Here is a 20,000-nt window from a genome sequence, read left to right as displayed (position 1 = left end):
TATGATGGAGAGTGACTATGGTGGAGAGTGTGACTATGGTGGAGAGTGACTATGGTGGAGAGTGTGACTATGGTGGAGAGTGGCTACGGTGGAGAGTGAGTATAGTGGTGAGTGTCTATGGTGGAGAGTGTCTATGGTGGAGTGTGACTATGGTGTCTATGGTGGAGAGTGTCTATGGTGTCTATGGTGGAGAGTGACTATGGTGGTGTCTATGATGGAGAGTGACTATGGTGGAGAGTGACTATGGTGGAGAGTGTGACAATGGTGGAGAGTGACTATGGTGGAGAGTGTGACTATGGTGGAGAGTGGCTACGGTGGACAGTGAGTATAGTGGTGAGTGTCTATGGTGGAGAGTGACTATGGTGGAGTGTCTATGGTGGAGAGTGACTATGGTGGAGAGTGACTATGGTGGAGAGTGTCTATGGTGTCTATGGTGGAGAGTGACTATGGTGGAGTGTCTATGGTGGAGAGTGTCTATGGTGGAGAGTGTCTATGGTATCTATGGTGGAGAGTGTCTATGGTGGAGAGTGTCTATGGTGGAGAGTGTCTATGGTATCTACCGTGGAGAGTGACTATGGTGGAGAGTGTCTTGCCCAAGTCACAAACCTACTCTCACGGCAAAGAGGGCTTTTGGACAGTCGGCGTTGGGGATGGTCCCCAAATGCCATCTTGCTTGCAGTCTTTGAAACAGTGCAGTCTTGTCTCTTGGTGTGAGAGTCACAGTCCTTCACAAAAGACCTAAAAGTGAATTCCCATCGCAGTGGAGAAACAGTTCATCACACAGCTCTCACATTTGCTGTTGGCCAAACGTTTGCTTTTGTCAGTCTCTGATTTACAGACATACACTGCAGAAAAAGACACAGACACAACACAAAACAACACACACACACACACACACACTCACACACTCCTCTCCCCACCCACCAGTGCACTCTGCCTTGGAGACCGCCCCCACAGTGTAGGTGGAGGTGCCGGGGTCACAGAACAGACAGCCGGGGCGGGCAGGGGTGGGGCTGTACGTGCCCTGAGGGCACAGCTCACACATGCTGCCCACGATGCGCGTGCCTTCCGGACACGACACTGCAACGAGACACACCGTGTACCGCCCTTATTCATCCACAGCACACCGCCCTTATTCATCCACAGGGCACCGCCCTTATTCATCCACAGTACACAGCCCTTATTCATCCATTGTACACAGCCCTTATTCATCCACAGTACACCGCCCTTATTCATCCACAGGGCACACCGCCCTTAGTCATCCACACTTCACCGCCCTTATTCATCCACAGTACACCGCCCTTATTCATCCACAGTACACCGCCCTTATTCATCCACACTTCACCGCCCTTATTCATCCACAGTACACCGCCCTTATTCATCCACAGTACACCGCCCTTATTCATCCACAGTACACAGCCCTTATTCATCCATTGTACACCGCCCTTATTCATCCACAGTACACCGCCCTTATTCATCCACGGTACACCGCCCTTATTCATCCACAGTACACCGCCCTTATTCATCCACACTACACCGCCCTTATTCATCCACAGTACACCCTCCTTATTCATCCACAGTACACAGCCCTTATTCATCCATTGTACACCGCCCTTATTCATCCACAGTACACCGCCCTTATTCATCCACAGTACACCGCCCTTAGTCATCCACAGTACACCGCCCTTATTCATCCATTGTACACCGCCCTTAGTCATCCACAGTACACAGCCCTTATTCATCCATTGTACACCGCCCTTAGTCATCCACAGTACACCGCCCTTATTCATCCACAGGGCACCGCCCTTATTCATCCACAGTACACCGCCCTTATTCATCCACAGTACACAGCCCTTATTCATCCATTGTACACCGCCCTTATTCATCCACAGTACACCGCCCTTATTCATCCACAGGGCACCGCCCTTAGTCATCCACAGTACACCGCCCTTAGTCATCCACACTGCACCGCCCTTATTCATCCACAGGGCACCGCCCTTAGTCATCCACAGTACACCGCCCTTAGTCATCCACAGTACACCGCCCTTAGTCATCCACAGTACACCGCCCTTATTCATCCACAGTACACCGCCCTTATTCATCTTATTCATCCACAGTACACCGCCCTTATTCATCTTATTCATCCACAGTACACCGCCCTTATTCATCCACAGTACACCGCCCTTATTCATCTTATTCATCCACAGTACACCGCCCTTATTCATCTTATTCATCCACAGTACACCGCCCTTATTCATCCACAGTACACCGCCCTTATTCATCTTATTCATCCACAGTACACCGCCCTTATTCATCTTATTCATCCACAGTACACCGCCCTTATTCATCCACAGTACACCGCCCTTATTCATCCACAGTACACCGCCCTTATTCATCTTATTCATCCACAGTACACCGCCCTTAGTCATCCACAGTACACCGCCCTTAGTCATCCACAGTACACCGCCCTTATTCATCCACAGTACACCGCCCTTATTCATCCACTTGGGCACAAAGGGAAGACAATCCACTGAGCACAAACGGGAAGACAATCCACAGAGCACAAAGGGAAGACAATCCATAAAGCACAAAGGGGAAGACAATCCACAGAGCACAAAGGGAAGACAATCCACAGAGCACAAAGGGGAAGACAATCCACAGAGCACAAAGGGGAAGACAATCCACAGAGCACAAAGGGGAAGACAATCCACAGAGCACAAAGGGAAGACAATCCACTGAGCACAAACGGAAAGACAATCCACGGAGCACACAGGGGAAGAGAATCCACAGGGCACAAAGGGGAAGACAATCCACAGAGCACAAAGGGGAAGACAATCCACTGAGGACACAGGGGAAGAGAATCCACAGGGCACAAACGGGAAGACAAGGGGAAGACAATCCATAAAGCACAAAGGGGAAGACAATCCACAGAGCACAAAGGGGAAGACAATCCATAAAGCACAAAGGGAAGACAATCCACAGAGCACAAAGGGGAAGACAAGGGAAAGACAATCCATAGAGCACAAAGGGGAAGACAATCCACAGAGCACAAAGGGAAGACAATCCACAGAGCACAAAGGGAAGACAATCCATAGAGCACAAAGGGAAGACAATCCATAGAGCACAAAGGGAAGACAATCCATAGAGCACAAAGGGAAGACAATCCACACGGCACAAAGGGAAGACAATCCATAGAGCACAAAGGGAAGACAATCCACATGGCACAAGGGGAAGACAAGGGAAAGACAATCCATAAAGCACAAAGGGGAAGACAATCCACAGAGGTGTGGTGGTGGCCTTGTGGTAACGTGTCTCCCAGGAAGTGAGACAATCTGAGCGCAAGGGATCGAATCCCACAAACAGCTAGTATTTTCTCCCCCTCCACTGGACCTTGAGTGCTGGTCTGGACGCAAAATTCATTCGGATGAGACAATAAGCTTAGTACCCGTGTGCAGCATGCACATAGCGCACGTAAAAGAATCAATATCAACCAAAGGGTTGTCCCTGGGAATATTCTGTAAAGAAATCCAAAAACTGTGATAGGCAAACAATTCAATGTGCTTGTAGACAGAAACACTGTGATAGGCAAACAATTCAATGTGCTTGTTGACAGAAACACTGTGATAGGCAAACAATTCAATGTGCTTGTAGACAGAAACACTGTGATAGGCAAACAATTCAATGTGCTTGGAGACAGAAATACTGTGATAGGCAAACAATTCAATGTGCTTGGAGACAGAAACACTGTGATAGGCAAACAATTCAATGTGCTTGGAGACAGAAACACTGTGATAGGCAAACAATTCAATGTGCTTGTTGACAGAAACACTGTGATAGGCAAACAATTCAATGTGCTTGGAGACAGAAACACTGTGATAGGCAAACAATTCAATGTGCTTGTTGACAGAAACACTGTGATAGGCAAACAAATCAATGTGCTTGTTGACAGAAACACTGTGATAGGCAAACAATTCAATGTGCTTGTAGACAGAAACACTGTGATAGGCAAACAATTCAATGTGCTTGTAGACAAAAAAAAAAGAAGAAAAAAAAAAGGCGGCGCTGCACTGTGGCGAAGCACTGTCCCTGAACAGAGCAGCCCTGATTTCACACACAGACATCTGTTCTGACAGAGAATGACACATCACAATACAATACAGTAAGTCTTGACATTTGACTTTGTTGCATATTGTTCAGCTGACCACAAAGGTCCATGATTATCATGACTGCAGTTTATATGCTGACCAGCAAAGTGCGTCTTTCTTGTCATTCCTAACCCATGGCGTATCGTGGAGAACTGTTCATGAAAATCCTTTCATGTTTTCTCCACATGTAACAGTAATGAACGTTACCTGTTGTCTGCCATATCAAACACACACACAGACACAGTATTTCAATCATATGACGTGAACAATTCTCTGGACCACAATACCGATCCAGATCAACACAAAAACTTAACATCTAGTCCACACATGTCTAGACAGACGCACACACACACACTGTGGGTTTCACACTCACGATTGAGTTTGAATGTGAATCTCACAACACACACACACACACACACACACACACACACACACACACACCACAACCCCCCCCCCAAAAAAAACAACAAAAAAAACCAACACCACACACACACACACACACACACACACACACACACACACACATCTTCTCACCACAACATCACAGCCATGACACATCTCAACAGAAGATCAGGAATCTGCTATCTCCCACGCCCCCGATTTTTTCAATGTATCTTCTCTAGGGGGCGTTACTGCGTTCGGACAAATCCATATACGCTACACTACATCTTGGACAGATGCCTGACCAATAGCATAACTCTCGCGCAAGCCTGGCCTTGAGTGCAAGCATCTTAGTATATCTGTATTCCTATCAGAATAAATTCCTTCTACACACTTTTGCCCGAGGACAACGCGTATATATATTTTACAATGGGTTCTTTTTCAGTGCGCCAAGTGCGTGCTGCACACGGGGCTATGTTTATCGTCTCATCCTGATGACCAAGACGCTCAGATTGGTTTTTCCAGTCAAACTTGGGAGAATGACCGGGGATACGAACCTACACCCCCACGGACACTGTACTGGCCAAAAAGCGTCTTTTAACCACTCCTCCACCTCCCCCCTCACCACCAACTCACCACAAACGTCGATGGCGGCCTGGTAGCCCTGCGGGGTGTACTTGATCATTTTGCCCGTGGGACAGAAGTACTCCACGTCAACCATGGTGCCCCCCTCTGTGGTTCGAATCCCGGGACAGCCCAGCGGGTTGAAGGACTTCCTGAAGGGCGCTGTGATCTGGAAGTTGTCATTCTCATAGCTGATCTGAACCAGTCTCTGGCAGTCCTCGTAAATCTTGTTCTCCCGCCGGTCGTAGGTCAGGGTGATGTTGACCTGAACCTGGACACGTGACGGGTGGGGGGGGTGGGGTGGGGTGGGGGGAATCAGGATCAGAAATGTTTTGTTTGTTTGTTTGTTGTTGTTGTTGTTTTTTTGTGGTCACGAAGGCCATAAATAAAGGTCTGCAGACGGAATAACAAAGGGTAAAACCAATCAAAGTGAAGGTTATTATGTCTCCATCCCCTGACAGTTCCCTGACTCGGTAACGTGTCCCCGTGTGGAGGCCCCTTTACCTCTGTGTGTCCCCGTGTGGAGGCCCCTTTACCTCTGTGTGTCCCCGTGTGGAGGCCCCTTTACCTCTGTGTGTCCCCGTGTGGAGGCCCCTTTACCTCTGTGTGTCCCCGTGTGGAGGCCCCTTTACCTCTGTGTGTTCCCCGTGTGGAGGCCCCTTTACCTCTGTGTGTCCCCGTGTGGAGGCCCCTTTACCTCTGTGTGTCCCCGTGTGGAGGCCCCTTTACCTCTGTGTGTCCCCGTGTGGAGCCCTCTTTACCTTCACGTATCCCCGTGTGGAGCACCCCTTTACCTTCATGTATCCCTGTGTGTAGCCCCCTTTACCTTTATGTATCCCTGTGTGTAGCCCCCTTTACCTTCGCGTATCCCTGTGTGTAGCCCCCCTTTACCTTTATGTATCCCTGTGTGGAGGAGCCCCCCTTTACCGTCATGTATCCCTGTGTATAGCCCCCTTTACCTTCATGTATCCCTGTGTGTAGCCCCCTTTACCTTCATGTATCCCTGTGTGTAGCCCCCTTTACCGTCATGTATCCCTGTGTATAGCCCCCTTTACCTTCATGTATCCCTGTGTATAGCCCCCTTTACCTTCATGTATCCCTGTGTGTAGCCCCCTTTACCTTCATGTATCCCTGTGTGTAGCCTCCCTTTACCTTCATGTATCCCTGTGTGTAGCCCTCTTTACCTTCATGTATCCCTGTGTGTAGCCTCCCTTTACCTTCATGTATCCCTGTGTGTAGCCTCCCTTTACCTTCATGTATCCCTGTGTGTAGCCCTCTTTACCTTTATGTATCCCTGTGTGGAGGAACATCCCTTTACCTTCATGTATCCCTGTGTGTAGCCCCCTTTACCTTTATGTATCCCTATGTGTAGCCCCCTTTACCTTTATGTATCCCTGTGTGGAGGAACATCCCTTTACCTTCATGTATCCCTGTGTGTAGCCCCCTTTACCTTTATGTATCCCTGTGTGTAGCCCCCTTTACCTTTATGTATCCCTGTGTGGAGAAGCCCCCCTTTACCTTCATGTATCCCTGTGTATAGCCCCCTTTACCTTCATGTATCCCTGTGTGTAGCCCCCCTTTACCTTCATGTATCCCTGTGTATAGCCCCCTTTACCTTCATGTATCCCTGTGTATTGCCCCCTTTACCTTCATGTATCCCTGTGTGTAGCCCCCTTTACCTTCATGTATCCCTGTGTGTAGCCCCATTACCTTCATGTATCCCTGTGTGTAGACCCCTTTACCTTCATGTATCCCTGTGTGTAGCCCCCTTTATCTTCATGTATTCCTATGTGTAGCCCCCTTTACCTTCATGTATCCCTGTGTGTAGCCCCCTTTACCTTCATGTATCCCTGTGTGTAGCCCCCCTTTACCTTCACGTATCCCTGTGTGTAGCCCCCTTTATCTTCATGTATTCCTATGTGTAGCCCCCTTTACCTTTATGTATCCCTGTGTGGAGGAACATCCCTTTACCTTCATGTATCCCTGTGTGTAGCCCCCTTTACCTTTATGTATCCCTGTGTGTAGCCCCCTTTACCTTTATGTATCCCTGTGTGGAGGAACATCCCTTTACCTTCATGTATCCCTGTGTGGAGGAGCCCACCTTTACCTTTATGTATCCTTGTGTGGAGGAGCCCCCTTTACCTTCATGTATCCCTGTGTGCAGCCCCCTTTACCTTCAGGTATCCCTGTGTGGAGGAGCCCCCTTTACCTTTATGTATCCCTGTGTGTAGCCCCCCTTTACCTTCAGATATCCCTGTGTGCAGCCCCTTTTACCTTCAGGTATCCCTGTGTGGAGGAGCCCCCCTTTACCTTCATGTATCCCTGTGTGTAGGAGCTCCCTTTACCTTCATGTATCCCTGTGTGTAGCCCCCTTTACCTTCATGTATCCCTGTGTGTAGCCCCCTTTACCTTCATGTATCCCTATGTGCAGCCTCCCTTTACCATCATATATCCCTGTGTGGAGGAGCCCCGCCTCACTACACTAATCACCTCGCTGGGCCCGGTCTCGGCGATGTCGGTGACGGCCAGCTGCCCGGTGATGCGGTCCGCGGGGTTCTGGACGTTGCACAGGCTGGGCAGGTAGCTCTCACTCTTGTCCAGCTCTTGCTCCAGCAGCTGGCGGTAGACGCTGAGGTCCGGGCACGAGCCGCTCTCCTGCTTGGTGTAGGTGAAGCGGAACGTCTGGCGGAACCTGGCGTGCTGGCTCGTGTCGTCTGGTTCACGATTGTAAAAAAATAAAATAATAGTAAAAATAAAAAGAGATTTGTTTTGAGAAGGGAAAGAAAGAAAGGAAGGAAGGAAAAAAGGAAGGCAGAAAAAAAGAAAGAAACAAAGAAAGAAAGGAAGAAAGGAAGGAAAAAAGAAAAGAAGGAAGAAAGAAAAAAGAAAGGAAGGAAGGAAGGAAGGAAAGCAGAAAGAAAGAAAGAAAGAAAGGAAGGAAGGCAGAAAAAAAAGAAAGAAAGAAAGAGGTTGGGCGATAGAAAAAAAAGACCGATTTTGTCTTTTGAAAAGGGAAGGAAAGAAAGAAAACAAAATAGCACCACGAAGACATACCCACACCTACTCCGCCCCCCCTTCCTATCCACCCCCCACACACACACACATACACACACATACACACACGCGCGCGTTATTTAAATATCGAACGAGAAAGATATGCAAATATTTCCAGAGAAGAGAGGTTATGTGATATATGTGAAGTTGTTGAAGATGAATTGCATTTCTTAGATACGTGTATCTTATTTCATAATTTGCGAAACCATCTAATTACAACTGTACAGCAGTATGATCATCAATGAAATGTGATCACTAGAAAAATACAAAACAATATCCTAAAACCAAGTGATTTATTCAACTACGATGACTGTCAAAAAAAAAACACACAAAACCCAAAAAACACCCGCCAACTATGTATTTCAATGCATGCGTATTAGATGAGTGTTTATTTCTTTGTTCCTTTTGTTCTTTGTTGTGTCTATTAATCCTCCGGGATTTTATGACAATAAATGAAGTCAAGTCAAGTCAAGTCAAGTCAAGTCACACACACACACACACACACACACACACACACAGGAGCCAGACGGGTGGCACGTACTGGCCTGGACGCAGGCGGGCGTGTCGGGCACGTTCCAGGAGTCTCCCCTGTTGCAGGAGTAGGTGATGGAGGAGGAGGCAGGCTTGTGGTGGAAGACGTAGCCCTGGTCACAGGACAGCTGGCAGGTGAAGCCCTGGTTGGAGGGCTGGGCCGTGCACGACTTCCTCCCGTGGACAGGGGTCCGCAGGGAGAACGGGGAGCAGCCCTCCGCTGTGAGTGCACGTGATGTATGATACATATACATCTGTCTCTGTGATATGATAGATATGCATCTGTCTCTGTGATATGATAGATATACATCTCTCTCTCTCTGTGATATGATAGATATACATCTCTCTCTGTGATATGATAGATATACATCTCTCTCTCTGTGATATGATAGATATACATCTCTCTCTCTCTGTGATATGATAGATATACATCTGTCTCTCTCTGTGATATGTTAGATATACACCTCTCTTTCTCCCTCTCCCCCCCTCTCTCTCTACCAGATATACATCTCTCCCTCCCTCTCACCCCCACTCTCTGTCTATCAGATATACATCTCTCTCTCTCTCTTCCCCTCTCTGTGATATATATATATATATATATATATATATATATATATATATATCTGTGATAAGATAAATATACGTCTCTCTTTCTCTCCCTCCCCCCTTCTCGCTCTATCTATCAGATATACATCTCTCTCTCTCCCTGCCCCCTCTCTGTGATGTGATAGATCTCTCTCTCTCTCTCTCTCTCTCTCTCTATCTGTGATATGCACAGATATACATCTCTCTCTCCCCCTCCCCCTCTCTCTCTGTGATATGATAGATATACATCTCTCTCTGTCTGTATCTTTCTCTGTCTGTCTGTCTCTCTATGTATACATTTCAGAGTGGATTTCTTCTACAGAAAAATGTTGACAGAGGACAACAATCTCGTTGTCATGGGTTCTTTTTCAGTGCGCCAACTGCGTGCTGCATACGGGACCTCGGTTTAACGTCTGATCCGAAAGACTGGACGCTGGGTTTGATGTTCCAGACCAGCTTAAGGAGAAAGAACAAAAGAAGACAGTGGACTGACAGGAAAGTCACAGCAGTCACCACATCTCCACGTACGTCTGAAGAGCAGCTGGAAGGTGCAGGAGGCAGGGTTGCCCGTGAGGTCCTGCACCGTGGCCGTCACGTCGTACTCCTGGAAGGGCGGGAAGCTGGCCGACATCTGCGCGGCGTTGGAGGTGAAGGTCACCTCGGGGGGCGTGAAGACTGGCACCCTGGTGCCCATGTTGTCCGTGAGGGTCAGCAGGTCGCCAGGGGAGAACACCACGTTGATCACCTCGTTCTCCAGGGTGAACTCCCGCACCATCTCCAGCGGGCATTCGATGGTCGGCGGCACGTCGTCTGTTGGGAGAGAGAGAGAGAGAGAGAGAGAGAGAGAGAGAGAGAGAGAGAGAGAGAGAGAGAGAGAGAGAGAGAGAATATAATTTTCTTCTTATCTACTGCATCACCCAACGCCGATTATCGTCAAGCTCTATTGCCGAGAGACTTGGGCAGGACGCTCTCCACTACAATCCAATTCTATCCCACATAGTCGGGACAGCTGTTGCCTCCTCTGCTGTTCTGATGGTCATAGTGGGACACGTCTATCATTCATTCATTATCACTTTGAAGAGACACTTCTTCTTCTTTCCACTGGTTTGTCTATTCACTGCAAAATGCTTTAGACACGTAGCCATTCATTCATCTCCAGGGGGCACTGGGTGATGGACGGAATGTTGTCCTTTTGGAGGAGGAGGAGTAAATATATCGTTTAAAAAAGGTATAATTTTCATCCTACTTATTATCAGAACTAAATCGAGAGACTAAATTGAGGGACTCTTTTTTAAAATGGCATTTACAATTTCTATTCAGACAGAAAACGATAGTTGTGTTTCTGTCAGCCAGATCCTGGACAGAAAACGATAGCTGTGTTTGTGTCTTTAAGCCAGATCCTAGACAGAAAACGATAGTTGTGTTTGTGTCTTTAAACCAGATCCTAGACAGAAAACGATAGTTGTGTTTCTGTCTTTAAACCAGATCCTAGACAGAAAACGATAGTTGTTTTTGTGTCTTTAAGCCAGATCCTAGACAGAAAACGATAGTTGCGTTTGTGTCTTTAAACCAGATCCTAGACAGAAAACGATAGTTGTGTTTCTGTCAGCCAGATCCTAGACAGAAAACGATAGTTGTGTTCCTGTCAGCCAGATCCTAGACAGAAAACGATAGTTGTGTTTCTGTCAGCCAGATCCTAGACAGAAAACGATAGTTGTGTTTCTTTCTTTGAGCCAGATCCTAGGCAGAAAACGATAGCTGTGTTTGTGTCTTTAAGCCAGATCCTAGACAGAAAACGATAGCTGTGTTTGTGTCTTTAAGCCAGATCCTCACCAATGATGGCCGCCGTGGTGACGCAGCCGGCGGTGTTGCCGGCGTGGTCAGTGGCGTTGGTGTAGAAGACGGTCATCCTGGACATGACCAGCGTGTCGGAGGGCCAGAAGGCGGCGCCCACAGGGTCCGTCACTCGCAGCTTGCTGACGTACACGTTGTCGGAGGCAGTGGGCACACTCAGCACTGTGTCGGCACGTGCATACCGCGGCACGGCCACTGTCTCGTTGACACAGCCCGTCAGCACTGGTTTCTCCGTGTCTGGTTTGAAAAATGAAAGGAAAAAAGGCAGTGTGTGTGTGTGTGTGTGGAGAGTGAATGGTGACAGGTCAAAGGAAGTGTTCCGCTATTTCTCTGTCTCTGTTTTCCTGGGGTGGTCACAATCTCAAACCATCCGCCTACAAGCACATGCACTGTGGTGTTGAAATGATGTATCATTTTTGGTAAATACTACTAAAAATCAAACAGCTCTGGTCTTACAGTTTTAAAATGAGTCATCCACTGATTGGAACTACAGACAGCTCCATTTTGAGGGGTCAGAAAGTCTGCATGCCGCATCTCTGATAGGCGCATTTGTTTATCCATCTTATTTCCGTACATACTTTATTCCTCCTATAAACATCTGTCCGGACAATCAACAGGAATGTCTACTGCTGCTCAAAGAAACAACTTCAACAAAAGACGTAACATCAATACCTGCGGAAAGATATTTTTTATCGGGCTTGCTTTGCTAGGACTGTTGTGTAGGGTTTTGCTACATGGTTGCATTTTACTGTTCTGCTTGTGGTATGTACGGTTTTGCTACATGGTTGTATTTTACTGTTCTGCTTGTGGTATGTACGGTTTTGCTACATGGTTGCATTTTACTGTTCTGCTTGTGGTATGTACGGTTTTGCTACATGGTTGCATTTTACTGTTCTGCTTGTGGTATGTACGGTTTTGCTACATGGTTGTATTTTACTGTTCTACTTGTGGTATGTAGGCATCACAGACTTCAGCGCACTGTATTTCTCTTCCTGGGATAATGAAGTTACCGTCACTCTGATTCCGATTCTGTAGTTACCGAGTGTCTGTGCAGTCAGACAACACTCTACACAACAATTCTGTAATATGACAGCTGTAAATATGAGATGTTAGTGTCTATGGACAACACTGAACACAACAATTCTGTAATATGACAGCTGTAAATATGAGATGTTAGTGTCTATGGACAACACTGAACACAACAATTCTGTAATATGACAGCTGTAAATATGAGATGTTAGTGTCTATAGACAACACTGAACACTAGCAATTTTGTAATATGACAGCTGTAAATATGAGATGTTAGTGTCTATGGACAACACTGAACACAACAATTCTGTAATATGACAGCTGTAAATATGAGATGTTAGTGTCTATGGACAACACTGAACACAACAATTCTGTAATATGACAGCTGTAAATATGAGATGTTAGTGTCTATAGACAACACTGAACACTAGCAATTTTGTAATATGACAGCTGTAAATATGAGATGTTAGTGTCTATGGACAACACTGAACACAACAATTATGTAATATGACAGCTGTAAATATGAGATGTTAGTGTCTATGGACAACACTGAACACCAACAATTCTGTAATATGACAGCTGTAAATATGAGATGTTAGTGTCTATGGACAACACTGAACACAACAATTCTGTAATATGACAGCTGTAAATATGAGATGTTAGTGTCTATAGACAACACTGAACACTAGCAATTTTGTAATATGACAGCTGTAAATATGAGATGTTAGTGTCTATGGACAACACTGAACACAACAATTATGTAATATGACAGCTGTAAATATGAGATGTTAGTGTCTATGGACAACACTGAACACCAACAATTCTGTAATATGACAGCTGTAAATATGAGATGTTAGTGTCTATGGACAACACTGAACACAACAATTATGTAATATGACAGCTGTAAATATGAGATGTTAGTGTCTATGGACAACACTGAACACAACAATTCTGTAATATGACAGCTGTAAATATGAGATGTTAGTGTCTATGGACAACACTGAACACCAACAAACGGTGTCCAGCGAGTGGATGGGGCGGGGTGGGGAGGGTGGGGTGGGTGGCCGGCCCCTCCTGACTCACCGACGCAGGCCGGCAGGGTGCCGTTCCACTCCAGCCTGGTGCCCTGGTTGTTGAGGCGGCAGGTCAGGGGGTAGGGGTCGCTGAGGGAGAAGCCGTCCTGGTCACACCGGAAGTGGACCAGGTCGCCCTGGTTGTAGGACGTGGTGTTCACCTGACGCCCGTTCGGGGGACTACCCGGGTCCGTACACCGCATGCCTGCACACCGCACAGTGAGGGCCGCGTGTCGCGTCAGTGTGTCACTTCACTATACCCACAGCCATGTGTCACTTCACTATACCCACAGCCATGTGTCACTTCACTATACCCACAGCCATGTGTCACTTCACTATACCCACAGCCATGTGTCACTTCACTATACCCACAGCTATGTCACTTCACTATACCCACAGCCATGTGTCACTTCACTATACCCACAGCTATGTGTCACTTCACTATACCCACAGCCATGTATCACTTCACTATACCCACAGCCATGTGTCACTTCACTATATATCCATAGCCATGTGTCACTTCACTATACCCACAGCTATGTCACTTCACTATACCCACAGCCATGTGTCACTTCACTATACCCACAGCCATGTGTCACTTCACTATACCCACAGCTATGTCACTTCACTATACCCACAGCCATGTGTCACTTCACTATACCCACAGCTATGTGTCACTTCACTATACCCACAGCCATGTGTCACTTCACTATACCCACAGCCATGTTTCACTTCACTATATCCACAGCCATGTTCACTTCACTATACCCACAGCCATGTTTCACTTCACTATATCCACAGCTATGTGTCACTTCACTATATCCACAGCCCTGTTTCACTTCACTATACCCACAGCCATGTTTCACTTCACTATATCCACAGCCCTGTTTCACTTCACTATACCCACAGCCATGTGTCACTTCACTATACCCACAGCAATGTGTCACTTCACTATATCCACAGCTATGTCACTTCACTATACCCACAGCCCTGTGTCCACTATACCCACAGCCACGTTTCACTTCACTATATCCACAGCCATGTCACTTCACTATACCCACAGCCATGTGTCACTTCACTATATATCCACAGCTATGTGTCACTTCACTATATCCACAGCTATGTCACTTCAGTATACCCACAGCCATGTTTCACTTCACTATACCCACAGCCATGTTTCACTTCACTATACCCACAGCTATGTCATTTCACTATACCCACAGCCACGTGTCACTTCACTATACCCACAGCCATGTGTCACTTCACTATACCCACAGCCATGTGTCACTTCACTATACCCACAGCTATGTTTAACTTCACTATACCCACAGCTATGTCACTTCACTATACCCACAGCCATGTGTCACTTCACTATACCACAGCCATGTGTCACTTCACTACATCCACAGCTATGTCACTTCACTATACCCACAGCCATGTGTCACTTCACTATACCCACAGCCATGTGTCACTTCACTATATCCACAGCTATGTTACTTCACTATACCCACAGCTATGTTTCACTTCACTATACCCACAGCCATATGTCACTTCACTATACCCACAGCTATGTCACTTCACTATACCCACAGCCATATGTCACTTCACTATACCCACAGCCATGTTTCACTTCACTATACCCACAGCTATGTCACTTCACTATACTCACAGCTATGTTTCACTTCACTATACCCACAGCCATGTGTCATTTCACTATATCCACAGCTATGTTACTTCACTATAACCACAGCCCTGTGTCACTTCACTATACCCACAGCCATGTTTCACTTCACTATATCCACAGCTATGTGTCACTTCACTATACCCACAGCCCTGTTTCACTTCACTATACCCACAGCCATGTGTCACTTCATTATACCCACAGCTATGTTTCACTTCACTATACCCACAGCCATGTGTCACTTCACTACATCCACAGCTATGTCACTTCACTATACCCACAGCCATGTGTCACTTCACTATACCCACAGCCATGTGTCACTTCACTATATCCACAGCTATGTTTCACTTCACTATACCCACAGCCATATATCACTTCACTATACCCACAGCTATGTCACTTCACTATACCCACAGCCATGTGTCACTTCACTATACCCACAGCCATGTTTCACTTCACTATGCCCACAGCTATGTCACTTCACTATACTCACAGCTATGTTTCACTTCACTATACCCACAGCCATGTGTCACTTCACTATACCCACAGCCATGTGTCACTTCACTATATCCACAGCTATGTTTCACTTCACTATACCCACAGCCATATATCACTTCACTATACCCACAGCTATGTCACTTCACTATACCCACAGCCATGTGTCACTTCACTATACCCACAGCCATGTTTCACTTCACTATACCCACAGCTATGTCACTTCACTATACTCACAGCTATGTTTCACTTCACTATACCCACAGCCATGTGTCACTTCACTATACCCACAGCCATGTGTCATTTCACTATATCCACAGCTATGTTACTTCACTATAACCACAGCCCTGTGTCACTTCACTATACCCACAGCCCTGTTTCACTTCACTATACCCACAGCCATGTGTCACTTCACTATACCCACAGCTATGTTTCACTTCACTATACCCACAGCCATGTGTCACTTCACTATATCCACAGCTATGTCACTTCACTATATCCACAGCCATGTGTCACTTCACTATACCCACAGCCATGTGTCACTTCACTATACTCACAGCCATGTCACTTCACTATATATTCACAGCCATGTGTCACTTCACTATACCCACAGCCATGTGTCACTTCACTACACCCACAGCCATGTGTCACTTCACTATACCACAGCCATGTTTCACTTCACTATACCCATAGCCATGTGTCACTTCACTATACCCACAGCTATGTGTCACTTCACTATACCCACAGCTATGTGTCACTTCACTATACCCACAGCCCTGCTTCACTTCACTATACCCACAGCCATGTGTCACTTCACTATACCCACAGCCATGTGTCACTTCACTATACCCACAGCCATGTGTCACTTCACTATACCCACAGCCATGTGTCACTTCACTATACCCACAGCCATGTGTCACTTCACTATATCCACAGCCATGTGTCAGCTTAACAAAAAAAAAGGTTAAAGGTTCTGCTTCCAGACCTTAACGAAAACAACATGGAGATAACTGGTCAACCTCCCAGACGTCAACGAAAACAACATGGAGATAACTGGTCCACCTCCCAGACGTCAACGAAAACAACATGGAGATAACTGGTCCACCTCCCAGACGTCAACGAAAACAACATGGAGATAACTGGTCCACCTCCCAGACGTCAACGAAAACAACATGGAGATAACTGGTCCACCTCCCAGACGTCAACGAAAACAACATGGAGATAACTGGTCCACCTCCCAGAACGTCAACGAAAAACAACATGGAGATAAATGGTCAACCTCCCAGACGTCAACGAAAAAACAACATGGAGATAACCGGGTCAACTCCCAGACCGTCTCAACGAAACCAACATGGAGATAACTGGTCCACCTCCCAGACGTCAACGAAAACAACATGGAGATAACTGGTCCACCTCCCAGACGTCAACGAAAACAACATGGAGATAACTGGTTACAATCCCATGAAAACACCAAACAAAAGCAATATGACTATAAAGGAAGGCCTTCCGAACAACAACAAAACAGCATGAACACAAGTGGTCACATTCCAAACAACAACAAAACAGCATGAACATAAGTGGTCACATTCCAAACAACAACAAAACAGCATGAACACAAGTGGTCACATTCCGAACAACAACAAAACAGCATGAACATAAGTGGTCACATTCCGAACAACAACAAAACAGCATGAACACAAGTGGTCACATTCCAAACAACAACAAAACAGCATGAACATAAGTGGTCACATTCCGAACAACAACAAAACAGCATGAACACAAGTGGTCACATTCCAAACAACAACAAAACAGCATGAACACAAGTGGTCACATTCCAAACAACAACAAAACAGCATGAACACAAGTGGTCACATTCCAAACAACAAAAACAACAAACAAAACCACCACAAAAACAAAAACAACGTGAAAATAACTAGTCACCTTACAAAAACCAACAAAAACAATATGAAGATGAAGGATCACCCTCCAAACAACAAAACAACATGGAAATAACTGGTCAGTCTTCCAAACTACAACGAAAACAACACGAACAACAAATAAACAAAGAAAACCAAAACCCCAAACTGCTGACCCTCGCAGCGCAGACTGCCGAAGTCCCAGGTGCCCGAGGTGAGGCACCTGACAGTGGTGTCCCCGGCCTCGCTGCTGCCCCTCAGGGTGTACAGGTTCTGGCAGGAGAACTGGAAGCTGGCCCCGAAGGTGGTGTTGCGGTGGTTGAAGCCCCCGTACACACTGCCAGACACCTGGTCCGGAGCCCCGCAGTCGATGACTGCGCGAGGAGAGGGAGGGACGGGGACAGTATCAGTCGTCGTGTCATCATCGTCAACGTCATCGTCATCATCGTCATCATCGTTGTTATCATCATCGTCATCATCATCATCATCATCGTCGTCGTCGTCGTTACAGATATTGTAATCATCGTCATCAAGATCACTTTCGTTATCAATCGTCATCACGGTTGTTTAACTGTTTCACATTCTGATCGTTATGATTTCTTCTTCTTCTTCTTGTTCCTCTTCTTCACCATCTCTATCTTCATCATCATCATCATCATCATCATCATCATCGTCACCATGAATCGGCAGCGTATACACAGTAGTTATATTCTTTTAACTGGCTTGTATGGATGAATGTATCCCTCAGATCTGGTAAGTGGTTTAATGAACAGTATTGGTACCATGGTGCTTCAAGAAACATCTTTATCCCTCCTCCCACAGCCAACACAAACACACGCATATACACACGCGAGCGCGCATGCACGCACTCACACACACCCACCCACACACACACACACGCACGCACGCACACACCCACCCCCCCCTCCACACACACACACGCACACTTCCCCACATACACACACGCACGTACACCCCCCCCCCCCCCCCACACACACAGACACACACACGTACACCACCACCCCTACATCCCCCCACCCCCATACACACACAGCCACCCCTCCCACACACACACTCTCCCCCCACCTCCCCGTCCCTCCCCCGCCACACACACACAGACCCCCCCTCTCCTCTCCACCCACCCACACACGCACACACACACGTACAGCCACAGTCGTAGTCGCCTCCAACAAGCTGGTAGCGGCCCTGCTGGTAGACGCATTGGCGCGAGCGGCTGAAGACGGGCATGCCGGGCACGTGGCACGTGAGGGTGACTGTGTGCCCCAGCTGGACCTGCCCCGTGGGGACCAGCACTGCCGGGTTCTGGGCGTCCACCACCGTGTCCGGCAGACACACCGCCGCTGTGCCACACAGGGGTCATTCACCGAGTAAACCAGATTTGACTGATGAATGAATGAGGGTCAACGCCATGGATACTTACAAACCGCTAACTCTCGATCGGAGACCAAGCTCTAAGTGCTTTACAAACACGGAGTCATTTGCACAACAGGCTGCCTACCTGGGTAGAGCCGACTGACGGCTGCCACTAGGTGCTTATCATTCGTTTCCTGTGTCATTCAATGAGATTTCAGGCACGCACACATACACACTCAGACAGACATGTAACAATATACATTTATGACCGTTTTGTTTATTTACCCGCCATGAAGGCATCCATACTCTGTTTTCAGGGGTGAGGTGCATGCTGGGTATATTCTTGTTTACACGACCCAAAGAACGCTTACATAGATGACAGGATCTTTAACATGCGTATTTGATCTTCTGCTTGCGTATACACACGAAGAGGGTTCAGGTACAAGCAGGCCTGCACATATGTTGACCTGGGAGATCGGAAAATCTCCACCCTTTGCTCATCAGGTGCCGTTACCGAGATTCGAACCCGGGACCCTAAAACTGACAGTCCAACGCTTTAACCACTCGACTATTGCGCCCGATTGAACCGATTAAACGAGAGTTACCTGTTAGGTACCTGTAAGGAAGGTGGCAGAATGATGAATAAGACCCTCAGCTGCCAACACAGAGAGTCCGTGAGGGTGTGGGTTCGAATCCCTCTTTCGCCCTTTCTCCCAAGTTTGACTGAAAAATCAGTCTGGGCGTCTAGTCCTTGGGATGAGACGATAAACCGAGGTCCTGTGTGCGGCACGCACCTCACGCACCAGAACAAGACCCCATGGCAACAAGAATGCTGTCCCTCTGGCCGAATCATGTAGAAGTAGTTCACTCTGATACACCAACAAATATATATCCATGCACTCCAAGCCTGACCAAGGCGCGTGGGGTCATGCTGCTGGTCTAGCAGAGGTGGTGTAGCGTTTATGGATTTGTCCGAACGCAGTGACGCCTCCACACCACACCACACGACACGACATCACACCACACCACACCACACCACACCACACCACACACATCACACCACACTAAACACACCACACCACACACACCACACGACACGACATCACACCACACCACACCACACACACCACACCACACCACACTCACCACACACACCACACCACACCACACCACACCACACCACACCACACCCCACACCACACACACCACACCACACCACTCACACCACACCACACCACACACACCACACCACACCACA

At 47.2% G+C, this 20,000-nt stretch overlaps 1 protein-coding gene across 1 annotated transcript in view; it reads right to left on the bottom strand.

Moving 5' to 3' along the window:
• Positions 1 to 20,000, bottom strand: part of LOC143293161 (uncharacterized) — a 212,381-nt gene that overhangs the window by 100,694 nt on the left and 91,687 nt on the right. Inside the window, exons 20-28 of the mRNA XM_076604084.1 lie at positions 18,535 to 18,729; positions 17,545 to 17,742; positions 13,287 to 13,481; positions 11,154 to 11,411; positions 9,849 to 10,130; positions 8,746 to 8,955; positions 7,641 to 7,864; positions 5,163 to 5,421; positions 925 to 1,080 (exon numbers count right to left, since the gene is read on the bottom strand). Coding sequence (XP_076460199.1) covers positions 925 to 1,080; positions 5,163 to 5,421; positions 7,641 to 7,864; positions 8,746 to 8,955; positions 9,849 to 10,130; positions 11,154 to 11,411; positions 13,287 to 13,481; positions 17,545 to 17,742; positions 18,535 to 18,729 — 1,977 coding nt within the window. The remainder of the gene's footprint in view (positions 1 to 924; positions 1,081 to 5,162; positions 5,422 to 7,640; positions 7,865 to 8,745; positions 8,956 to 9,848; positions 10,131 to 11,153; positions 11,412 to 13,286; positions 13,482 to 17,544; positions 17,743 to 18,534; positions 18,730 to 20,000) is intronic.

The sequence above is a fragment of the Babylonia areolata genome, chromosome 18 (assembly GCF_041734735.1).
Source record: "Babylonia areolata isolate BAREFJ2019XMU chromosome 18, ASM4173473v1, whole genome shotgun sequence".
In the NCBI taxonomy this organism is placed as follows: domain Eukaryota; kingdom Metazoa; phylum Mollusca; class Gastropoda; order Neogastropoda; family Buccinidae; genus Babylonia; species Babylonia areolata.
The sequence above is the reverse complement of the archived record's forward strand: the minus strand, read 5'-3'. Positions and strand labels throughout refer to the sequence as shown.